Here is a 12828-nt window from a genome sequence, read left to right on the forward strand (position 1 = left end):
TTTAATAACCCTCAAATCGTAAACTCCGTCAGCCATAACCCAATTTCAAAGCCCCTCCCTCTCAGGGAAACGCTCTCTCTTCTGTTAAGATGCTGATGGATGTAAAGCCTCCAACCCCACGCCGACAAGATTGTAGATTTTACTACACTAGAGTGAGACAGGACCAGCACTAATGCCGGCTCCGCCGACTGATCCGATACGCACGCTAAAGCTAAACCAGTGTCATTACTGGCGATATGTGTCATCATGTGACAGCTACAGCTTAAACCAACTTATGTCAGGCTCTCCTCAAAGCTTATGAAATTTGGTTTAAAGCCCTTGGAATCTTATTAAGACATGCAAAATTTACAATTAAAATGGGCTAATCTGGAGGTTTTGCACATTATCATCAATTAACATATCATCAGTGGCCTAAGGATACCTCATATACCCAGAACAGTAACTTTTCAGGAGAAGAAATAAACTTTTATACTGTTCACTGTAATGACTTAATCATTAGCCTCGGCGGTTTAGAATCGCCTGAATAGGCCTACTATTTCTGTTCCATGTTAAAGGGGATGTTATCTGGTATTTCAATACCTGTACATAAATAAACCATTCAAAACTAAGCAAAGTCATCCTGAGTAGTTTGGTGAGAAATGCTCCATTCTCAAGAAACGAGCCGAGTTAGAATTGCTCACAGTGGTGGTGAATGGGACCAGACGTCCGAAGTGTTTATATATTCAATGCCTCCTATAACATTGTTATACTACATGAATATGAATATACTGCCTGATCTCTGAGACCCTGTTTTACAATAGTTTAGAGGTAAGGCTTTACTATAGACCATCTTTTTCAAAAGGGCCAAGTGGAAGGATACATGCAGGGTGCTGCAAAGCAAAATAGTCCCCTAAAAATGTTATTTTAGGATTTACATCTATTTAACCATCGCATTACATTTCATTTTGAAACTCAGAAGACACACGTAGGTTATCACTGGTAGTTTCATATAGTAAATAAAATGCCAATATTTGTGTAGCAGACATCCTGACCCCTGGTTCCATTAGTGTTCCCACCTGTGCCAGCTTTTTAGCCCTGCCCTCTCGCTATCATCCCCAGGTGTTTCTTGTCAGTCTTTGTGCGTAAATAGTCCCTTGTTTCAGTGAGGGGATTCTCAATACAAAATACGCCAAGTTCAGACTGGTGTACTTGGTAGTACTAACTTGGCAAGTTCGACTCACAAATACAAACTCCTGAGGACGGGAGGAAGGAGGACCCTGTCTGTACTTGTGTCTATAAGAACACAAGTACAGACAGGAACGTAGAATCAGACAGTGTTCCTTGTCTAGTCTTGTGCGCATTGTGTTTTCCCCTTAGCTCACTCAGTTTCGCGTTAACCCCACTGAGAATACCTAACATTATGTAAATCACTGAATTATGTAGAAACGTACCCCCTCATAATGTATCCTTGATAAATATTATTACACTTTGATTTCAAATTTTAGCTTTTTTTATTTCAACCTACCCATTTAGATACCCAAACCCCAAAAAACAAGACAAAGGTGCATGTATTTGTCACTGTACAGCGTACACTGTACAGCAAAATGTGTTTCTGCATTTAACACATCTGAGGTAGTGAACACACACACACTAGTGAACTAGGGGCAGTGAGTACACACACACCCAGAGCAGTGGACAGCCAACTCCAGCACCCGGGGAGCAGAGAGAGTAAAGGGCCTTGCTCAAGGGCCCAACAGTGCCAGCTTGCCGAGCCCAGGAATCGAACCCACAACCCTGTTATCGATATCCCGGCATTTTAGCCGCTGAACCACCACTGCCCAGATCATTATTATTATTATTATTATTATTATTATTATTACAACATTCTTGAAGGTGAAAGAACTTTACATACCTGCAATGCGCAGAGAGGCGGAGTTATATATGATGTCATCCCGTAGCTCTCTCACGTGCACAACCACATTGGACACAGCATCCGGCCACTCCCCATCTGAAACACGCACCTGGAACTCGTACGTCCCAGGAGGAGCGTTCTCTTTTATGACCAGAAAACCAGTCCGCTTGTTAAGGATGAAGTAGCTAGAGAGCCAGAACACAAAGAGAAAGAGAGAGAGAGAGAGAGAGAGAGAGAGAGAGAGAGAGGGAGAGAGAGAGAGAGAGAGAGAGAGAGAGACATAGAGCAACATTATTGATATTCTTATTAATTTTCCTTTAGTTTTTTATTTATTTATTATTTATTTATTTGTAATTCGAATATCCAGTTTGACTCATGATTCAACCAGTGCTGGAAAGGTGTAGGCTAGCATAGATTTCCTGTGTTTCCATGTCACATCTTTACGAACTGCTGCTAATACAGTGTTACTGTACAGCCGAAGACCCTCAGAGAAGAACACTTACTGCCAGTGTGAAGCCCAATCTCACATACATTTGTGTGCTCTGCTACACTTTTAGCTATTGCACATTTGCAAAGCCTGTATTAGCCTGAATTAGCCCATTTGGCTAAGGTTAGCCTGCCTGTGTTAGTCGTAGTTAAATCTATGATGCTGAGTTAGGCTATGTTAGCCTGAGAGCCCTGCTGACGGGTTGGGATAGACGATCTTAGCCCTGTTCACTTGCGTCACATAAAAGTAAGCAAAAGAAAATATTTGAGAGTTGGGTATTGCTATTATTATTGGCGTTAACATTGAAGCTTTGAGAGTTCTAATAGCGCCCCCTTGTGCTGAATCTTCTACCTTGTTAATGTGAATGCGAGACTGAATTACAAGCCAGGTCCATAAGGAACTTTGCAAACTTTCAGAATGTTTTCAAGAGCCAAAGCACATCCTTTACTCCTCAAACAAGTAAATGGAGTTGACCAAAGTTGTTATTTTCTCCAGGAGAAGCTTAAGAATGGCTCTGTTTGAAAAGGTCCTTCCGTTCTTTTCTTGGTTTTGCCTGATCTGGTAGCCATCTGAAGGCTGGTAAGCTCTGCAATTATTGAGTGAGGCTATGGCCACTTTAGGAGCCTTTAGGAGTACTCCGCTTGGATGCCCATTAACTCCATTTAAAGTACTTTTTGAACTCCACAGGTGACAAAGACAAATTGTCCTTTAGACGTCTGTGAAAGCGTTCTGGTTGCTGGGACACAGCAAATATGTAATTTTGACTGCTGTCATTCCAATTCCAGAAACATCAGTGATTGGTGGAGAGAGTTCATGTGACCTGCAAAAGTTCACAAAAATTGAATGCAGGGTGAAAGAAATAATGCAGCATTTTCACAAGATATCATCAGTTCTGACATTTAGGGAAATTGTTCTTGGTGTGCAGTAAAGAGCTAGGACTGGAAAATGCGCCCTCATCTTTAAGCACAAGCACCTACTAACATACCATTTTTAATACTTTTCCATTAGTGCATGCCAATTTTCATAAGTCATGTGACCAACATGACAGCTGCACCTAAATTATCACCAAATAAATGTCATTTTCAATCAAACCTTTATTATATTCAGGATAATATGCACACCAGTGTTTATGTAAGATCTATTTATTCACAATAAAAAACTTTTTTTTTGTGAGTTTGACTTACCACCCCGTCACACTAGCTTGTTGTCTATAAATAATGTACTATTGCTTCAAATGTCATCATAAAGAGAATTATTTAAGCCTGCAAACTTTTTAAAACTTAAAAAAAATATATTATTATTATTATTATTATTATTATTATTATTTTACACTATTAATGAAAAGAAAAAATGACTGGCATATATACTAGGTCAGAAATTTACCACCCCGTCACATTTTATTGTATTGTCTTAGATTATTATTATTATTTTGTATATTTTTTTACATATTTCTGGTGAAAACAAATCATTTACTCATGTGGACGACTTAATTTGGTGCCTAAAATGGGTTTTCCTAAGTCTGAGCTTCACGAAAGCAGTGGAATGTGTGAATAATGTATAGTATATACATGAGGAGAGGCAGAAGACAGTTCCTGACTGTCCACTGGACAGTTTCACACAAAACTATAGACAGATACATAAATCCAGCTATTACAGATCAGAGGCAGATGACACACACACAAATCCACCAGTTAGACACGACGTGTCTGAGCAGGGTATTTTGACTCGTCTTCACAGCCTTGTAACTCTGGATGTGAGTCACGTACGATCAGATTCAGGAAGTGTTTGAACCGCATTTCTGTTCTGTTTTATCACAATGGAAATTTTTTCATTAATGGAAACATCGAGAAACAGCTAATTTGATGCATCTGCACGTTGGTAGACTCCAGAGGGTAAATACGAATTTATGCCTGAGACAGGAATTTTCATTTTTGTTTTTCTTGTTTTAAATTGATTGGCAAGTGTGCTGGGTCAGGAACCTGACCACATGGAGAACTGTGGACATTTTAGGATGAAATTTACCACACTTTACTATGGCTCCTATGTCTGGAATAAAATGATGAATACTAATAAGACTTTTACTAATAAGGCCATGTTGCAGACTTTTTGTAAAAGTGTTTGCTCTTGATGAACATTTTGGAAATGTAACATGGAAATGGCACTGATTTCATACAATAACGCTCCTGAATTTCTGAATAACAACTTCTAAGATTAATAACAGAGTATTAAGCCTGCAGATTAAGGGGTTAAAGAATATCAGACAGCATATGCTGAATTGCTGTCACTATGATAACTGGATCTGGATGAGTTGAAAGATTACCCAGGAGGGCCTGTGTGAGCCTGTCAGTAGGAAAAAAAAGCTATATTTTAATAAATCTGTGTGATATGAATTTGAGTAATTATGGTAATTATTTTAGATGGTAATTTTTTTTTAGATCTGGATCACCAATTACCCAACCCATACATATTCTCCCCCTATCACATCCAATTCTCCCTTCACTGGGAAGGTGAAGACCAATACACACCTGAACTGCCTGAACTTTTTCTGAACTTTGCTGATGCAGCAGCACCGGGCAACCAACACGCTCAGAGGAAAGCGCCTTGTATCCGGCTCTGATGCTTCAGTCAGCAGAATCCAGTGCCATCCAGCACTGCACTGGAGTGAGAGCAGGAGGGAGAAGGCACCATCTACCCACTCTTGAGAGAGCAAGGCCAATTGTGCTCACTCTGGGCCTCGGCTGCCGATGGCAGATTTGAACTAGTGATCCTCTGGTCGTACTGACAGCGCCTTTATCCGCAGGACCACATGGAGCCGATGGTGAATACATTTGTCTTAGTTTTAAATGGTAAAATATCAAGTACACGATTTAACTCTGTGTAATTTGTAATCTGCACTGAGATAATATAAAACGTGGCGTGAATTCAAACGAGCGCATCCAACGCTAAAACCAGACCAGGTTATTTCAAAACCATTTAACTGATAACAAATCCAAACTTCAGAATTAACAGAAAACTGGCATTTCGTTCCAACACCTCTAGGCTGAGCACTAAAGGATACATATTCAGCCTAAATGAGATGTCACTTTAAATTAGACGAGAGGTGATTAAAGAGGGCAGCATGAACCCTGCAAAATGTGGGAGGATAAAGAGAGAGAGAGAGAGAGAGAGAGAGAGAGAGAGAGAGAGAGGGAAAGTGAGGGGAAGTTAGAAAGATGGAGGAATGGAGGAGAGAAGGCAACAGCTCCCCCAGAAGCTTTCTTTGTCTTTAATTAGCAGGGCTGATAACTAGGGGCAAAATGTCAGAGCTAAGATTGTGCTTCTTTAAAATTCAGGGGCCAAGCCACAATGTGACACCAGCCTGATTGCCTCTTAAAATTTACCTTTAACCTGGCATTCAACCTCCAAAGCAAACTTCAACAAAGGCTCATGCACACTTATTAAACACACAAAGGAATTTTAAGGCCGGTGAGCTTTTCGGTTTAGATTCTGGGTCCAATTTTTTAATTGGGAATGAAATGCATAGGTTCAGTTGGTCTTCTGCCACAATTCCTTAAGGGCAAGAATGCATCTGAAAGTACACAGATCTGCAGAGATCAATATAGTGGTAAAAAGGGAAAGGGAAGAATTTAGACAGAGTCATATTCTTAAAGGCTCAAAAGTAACTGGGCAAACTAACATATTTGCTAATTAAATGACTATTTTAATACTTGCAAACAAGCTAGGCTTTTTTTGTCTAGTCAGTTTAGTTAGTTTTGTCTACAATAGGTTGAGCTGAGGTGAGGTGACTGCTTCGGCCATGCAAAAACCGTCCATTCTCATAATTGTTGGCTCTGATACTGACATGTCTTTATGACTTCTTGAGGGTGTTCCTTGACTATAATAATTGAGTTTAGTCAGTCGACATTGGCAAACAGATAGAGTGCAGTGCAACCACTTTGAGTAAACCTCACACCTTTCCTCACATCAACTGGCTCCTCAAATCATTTAAATGCATACTGGGTGTATCTTTCCCCCCTGACCTACCATCGCAGTGTGGTCATTTCCCCCAGGCTACCTTCTCTTAGGTATTCAGTTATGTTCTGTATGAAGGTTGACCATCTGGCCTCAGTGTTCAAGGTTGTAAGACCTGTACTGCTGAGTGAGTTTAAGAAACTAGTAATTCCACATGGATCTTATTTTAAACTTTAATGCAACTTTTGAAATTAAGTGTTTTTTACAGTGTAGACATTATGAAGGGTTTTTCTTCACCAAGGAAAGAATTCTGCGTCCATCTACATTAGTTCCATGGTCTTCCAGATTTTTTTAATGTGGCTTTTAATGAGCTCAGCAGAGTATTCCTTCTTTTTAAGAATGTACCAGACTGTTGATTTGGACCAACACGAAATAAAAGAGCTTAGAAAAGTGAACAAAACGGCTTGACAAGACATGGGGGTGTGTAATGATGAAGTGAGGCTGTGGACAAGTTAAAAGAAAAGCAGCGGGATGGGAAGAAAGTGAAAAGATGAGCAGGAAGAAGAGCTCTTACTTAGGAACATGTCCTTCAAAAGCGTATGTTTTGTTGTCCCAGTCATCCGGGTCGGGAGCATAGACCTTCCCCAAAACTGTCGTCGGCATTCGACCTGTTGAAGCCAAAAACGTATGGTTAATAAAATGTATGTATGTTTGTGTATGTGAGAGAGAAGGGAATAGAGTGTTCCCTAGAGTGAAACTTTGATTTCCACCTTGATGTAAATGACACACAAATGCTGTTGGGTTAGTATAGCCTGTATAAGCTGTGTACTGTTCCCTCAACTAAACACTAGCTGCTATACTTACAGACATGTATAAAGCACTAGAGACCCAGACTTGAGTAACAGTACAGGTGCTTTATGAAAAAAGTGACCTGAGTAGAAGTGTTTTTTAAGCTCCAGACTTAAGTGGAAGTACTAAGGTATTCAACATTTTTGTACTTAAGTATTGCAAGTAGTTTATTCTAAAATGTACTTCTTAATTTACTACTTAAGTACTGAAAGTAAAGGTACAAGTACTGTGTTCTGTGGTTATTGCAGAAAGCAGTCAAAAGTCTGATTATCATTGTTTATATTATTTCAAATGCTCAGACATAAGGACTACAATCACAATTCCTTTTGCTGTAGTACAAGGACAGGAACATACGAGACAGTTAACCCTCTAAACAAAATCAAACTCAAGAGACAGCTGAACAGAACTGACTCAACCGGCCACATACAAGAGTTTCATCTGTAAAAACCAGTGAGGAGAGCAGCTGAAACCCCTGAGCTTCACTAAAAGACCTCAGGCCATTCAGACTCATACGAGTATCTGAAGGTGGTGAAGATGGAGTTTCTTCTGGTGGTTCTTCTTCTTTCATCTGGAGATAAACTAACAGAGCTCTAGCGGTAGTGTCCTTACTGCAGCAGCGGAGTGAGAGGAAGAACGGCAGCATGCTTGCTCACGGCTCGATCATCTGTTCTACTCAATGTTGAAGCGACTTCATCAAACCCGGTGACAGCACCATCTAGCGCTCTGGCCTGATGATAACGTGAGTTTGAAATGATTCGTACCATTTTTATAATGGTAGCGAGTAACAATGCAGCACATAAACAATTTAACAGAGTATTAAACTCATCCAAAATATGGAGAGAAGTAAAAGTGGAAGTAGGAGAAAGAAATAATACTCCAGCAGATACAGATACAGTATTTCAGTACTTAAGTACAGTAGTGAAGTAGTTCTACTTAATTACTTTACATCTCGGTATACTTATGACTGCACCCTACACTTGCTTACATACGTGATGCTGTTTTAACAACACTAGACTGGTCTACCTCTACAACACATCACTGCTCTACATATTTACTACAGTTTACTGTTAGTGTAGTAACTTAGTCTGGACCTTAATCACCCAGCCTCCGTGCACACACTTGCACATGCACAGATTTGTAGATTTTTTTCTATTGACCCTGCACTGCTGTCTCATGTCGTACCTATTCTCCTCCGGAAACTTAGCCTAACAGTGTTTTATGGAGCTGTACAACCCTGTATTAGTATAATGACAATAGAGTTCAATCAAATGTAACTGAATTGAATAAAATCTGCATTCCAATAATCCTGAAGGTGTAACGTTTCCTACGTTCTGACCTTAATACACTTTTCTATTTAAATGCCGTCATTACACTACATGGTTTCCACACACACATTCCTAGAGACAAACATCCAGGAGAAAAATGGACAGTGTCTTTTCCTATAGTAATATATGCCATTTTTATGTTCATTTATTTTGGAAATGGCGAAGTTTCGACATAATAAAATTGATAAGATGTAAACATAGTTAATCTGAGTGGTTTGCTGTGAAATACGATGCAGAATTATTAGAGTGGTTATAGAAACCAGCTGTCTGACGAGTTTAGAGCCTCTCACGGAAGGCTATTACATTAAATGTTTAAAAATAGACAGCCTGATGCCTCAGAAATTGCTTTATTATAGTTTCGAGTTTGCGGTCAAAAATGTTTTAATTTAACATAAAAAAGGGCTTGTCTAGTCCCTGTAGAGAAGTACTGCCAATAGAATAGGACTCTCTGGAGCAGATAAACATAAACCTATTGGCACCATGATTAATGGCAGGCATGGCTTGAAGAGTATGAAGCTTCCCAGCATTGGGCTGTGGAGCAGTGAAATTGTCTTTTCTGGAATAATGCATTTTCCATCTAATACTTTTGGGATGAGTTGGGGAGTTGGGAATGAGGTGGGGTGGTGACCACCCAACATCCTGACCTCACTAATGCTCTTGTCGCTGAATGTAATCAAATCCTCAAAGCAATGCGGTAAAATCGAGTAGAAAGCCTGCCCTGGTACACATACAGTTACTCCAACAAAGTCATGATCAACTCATGATCAACACTAAGAAACCATAGTGGAGGTGTCCCAATACTTTTGTCCATATAGAGTACATGCAATGCAAAGTGATACATTCTGTGTATGTTCAGTCCTGGGATTTCTTTTTTTCACTCATGGTAAAAAGCTACATGCTAATCACTCCATTTTATTTGTGGAGTTATGGAATAACAGATTTTTGGGATGAAAAACATGTCTGAAGCTCCTCCTTTTACCAGTCCAACCTACAAATTTCATCACTATATTTTTCACGTCTTCACAATGAACAAGCCACCACCACCCCATCACCTCCCTTTAACTCTTTAAGTCACATCTCTCATTCCTAGCTCCACTCCTTAGAGGGACGTCTGTCCTTCCATTGCAAAGCAGAAGCCATCTGAACTCCAGCCCATGACTCTCTAACAGTCTCCTCCATAATCATATGCACCATATGGGGATGGCAAGGCTTACATTCTTATCCTAAGAAACGTTTGAACTATGTTACACAGGTGGGTGAATGTAGTGTTAGGAGTCTTGCCCAAGGACTATTCTTGCCCAGCAGGGGATCTGTTGTGGGGAAGGTGGTGGTGCGACCCACTATTCTACAATAGCCACAAGCTTCTTGTAAAAATTGTGCCAGTGTTCACTATTATCAACATTAGATATTACAGTAAATAACATGGCTATATTTGCTTGAAGACAGCATGAGCCTGTCACTTTTAACAGTATAAGATCCATAAGAAACTTTTGGAGGTTCATCATTTTTTTAAACAGTGGAGGAACCTATTAAAGTGCTTTGAGGAACCTTCATAAAAAGTTTTTAAAAGAAAAAGGTTCCTTGAAGGTTCCTCCACATAAGCACCTTATAAAGATCCTCCACTTTATTAAGTTAAGGAAGCCCTAAAAGTTTCTCAAGGATCTTATACTTTTGTGTGGTTCTTATTACCACCACTGTAAATAATGGTCTAAAGGACTTGGTTTACATCTAAACCACTGAATCATTCAGAGTAAAGCGAGAATTTCTCGTTAACTAAAACAACGAACAAATCAATTTCAGGAATTTATTTCAGAGAATTCATTCGAAAGTATTTGAGTATTCTTCTAGTATTGGCAGGGCAAGCTGTGCTTTATTCAACTAGGTAACACAAAAAGAACAATGGGCCACATTCAAGAATTTTGATTTTTTTGAGAAAAGTCCAAACAGAAAGTCTATGTCAGTTTCCTGATGTGTTTTTTTAAACCACAGAATTGTTCACAGCTCTGCTCTTATTATGACGGATCCCATTGTCCTTATAAACTGAACAAATCTCAAACAAAAGACAACACTGGAGAATGTCAGAATCTTCGTGAAAACCGTGCAAGTGGGTTTTAAGAAGAAACTTCTTCTTAAGAACAATTGGTGAACACGGCCCAGTGCACAGATTCTCCCATGCTTTGTGGTTGCTACTCTTAATGTCAGAAAAAAAATAATAATTACAACCCATTCTTAGAATAATAGACAAGCTAATTTTATTTTATGCATTTTACTTCCAAATGAACAGAACCATTTTGTTCTGATCTTTGCTAAGGCCCACTCTGAGTGCCTTTAGGTGGCAAAGCAATGGCAGAATGAATGTGCTAACAAATGGCATGCTATTAAAATCCAACATCAGAGCTCAAACTCTTTTTAGGAAATCCTTTTCCAGGATATTTCCAGGATGTTTTTCATGATTTCCATCCATGAATATGCGTACAATGAGTGCATTAAAAAGCCATACAATAGTGGCTTAAGTGGTTACTGGACGTACTATTTAACACCTATTACTACCTATTACTACCCAGTACTATAATCTGCAAATATTTTCCATGATGCAAATCCTTTGGTGTATTTATATACTGAGTATAAAACTTATAAATATTAATTTCTAACCTTAAACACTGTAATACATCAAGCCAGTGTAATCTGTCCATATGTTGGCACTTGGCAGTATTTCAAACTTCAATAAATAGAGCATCAATAGGTAAAATGTGCAATTACTGTAATTCAGTAGCTCAGCCTTTCCAGAATCTCAAAGATATATTTAGAATTTTTAGCATTTTTTTAATGGCTGAAAAACAAGCTTCTAAATTCACAGGCTTTCCAGTTTTTTCAGATATTCCAGGACACTTGGAAACCTTGACAAATGCAAAAGATCTAAAGAAAGGATGCAATGATATTTATATTGTGATCATTAACATTTCATGAGTTGCCAAGTCAATGTTGGACAACGTTTAACACTAAAGTTCTGGTTCTGTACATTCTGTAGACATGGTAGATAACTCAGTATTCCAGGAGTCGCTCACAGTACAGAAGCAAATTGCTAAAGAATCCAAAGGGACATAAGAAAGCCAAATTCATTATGGTTCTCAAATATGGTTTGCCTCCAACAAGTTTGTTTAATGCTACGATGAAAATTGCTTTATAAGTGCACTTCTCCCAGCATATGGTTGTCAGTTTAGTGAAATTATGGTTCAGTAGATAAGCTCTGAAAGGTTCTGTACACTCTTAAGATGCACAAGCATTCCAGTGAGCTTCTTCATGCTGCAGAAAGCTGAAGAAAGTACATTCAGAGGTCGAATCAGGGCACTGTTTGAAACAAATACATAATAAGGACTAGACCCAAGTATTCAAATTGGTTGCCATGTATTTTCAATTGGACCTGCCAGAGGCACTTTGAAGCACAACAAGACTCACTGTTGAACAGCGCCATATCTGCCATGTGCGCTGCATATTATGCCATACTGTCTGACTCTGCCACTGCCCCAAGCTCATAATCACCACAGCTCGTATTGAATAGCTAATGTGATCTGCTAATGAGTGACCAAGGGAATCTGAAATCCCTGGTCATGTCTGCAGTACGACCAGGAAAACAAATGTAAAATATAAATATCTCTCCATATGGTACAGTAAAATCTCCTGAAAAACAAACGAAATGATGAGCATGCTATCTGGACCCAAACTGCTTAGTACAAAATGCATTTAAACAGAACTGTATGTAGAAAGCTTTTTTAAAATAAGAGCAAATTCTCTGACTTACTAAATGATATATATATATATTTTTTTTTTACATGTTTTACTTCTGCATCTCAGTTTGGTCAAAAATATATTGAGCTGAGCTTCATATGCTCAAATATTAAGTAAGATTTTTCATCAGTACTAAATTTCTTCTTATCACATGATGAAAGGCCGTTCGATTCTCAGACGCCTGACCATGGAGGCTTATGGTGTTAATGGGATTCAAACTTATGATCTCATTTCCTTTGACAAGCAGGCTATCAGATAGTTGCACCACTATAGAGCTGGGAAGCCATGTACATTTCTGTGTCCAATAAATAATAGAAAGGTCAATTTAATCAATTGTGTTTTTTTGTAGTGTAATCTCACATTGCTGGGGTGGCACAACAGTCTAACTGCCTGCAGTTACAGTATTAGAGTAAACACAGTATATATAAAAATAAAATAAATTTCAGCTGCAGCTCATTTACTAATGTTGGTGAGGCTAAACTTTATAGGTATTGTTGACCAAACTGAAATGCAAAACTAGAAAATGTGAGTTAAGGAGA

At 38.8% G+C, this 12828-nt stretch overlaps 1 protein-coding gene across 2 annotated transcripts in view; it reads right to left on the bottom strand.

Annotated features, from left to right (window-relative positions):
* Positions 1 to 12828, bottom strand: part of LOC140548220 (neural-cadherin) — a 343076-nt gene that overhangs the window by 113534 nt on the left and 216714 nt on the right. For both annotated transcript variants that reach the window (XM_072671671.1, XM_072671672.1), the window contains exons 19-20: positions 6904 to 6997; positions 1892 to 2076 (exon numbers count right to left, since the gene is read on the bottom strand). In XM_072671671.1, the coding sequence (XP_072527772.1) occupies positions 1892 to 2076; positions 6904 to 6997 (279 nt within the window). The remainder of the gene's footprint in view (positions 1 to 1891; positions 2077 to 6903; positions 6998 to 12828) is intronic.

The sequence above is a fragment of the Salminus brasiliensis genome, chromosome 25, assembly GCF_030463535.1.
Source record: "Salminus brasiliensis chromosome 25, fSalBra1.hap2, whole genome shotgun sequence".
NCBI lineage: Eukaryota > Metazoa > Chordata > Actinopteri > Characiformes > Bryconidae > Salminus > Salminus brasiliensis.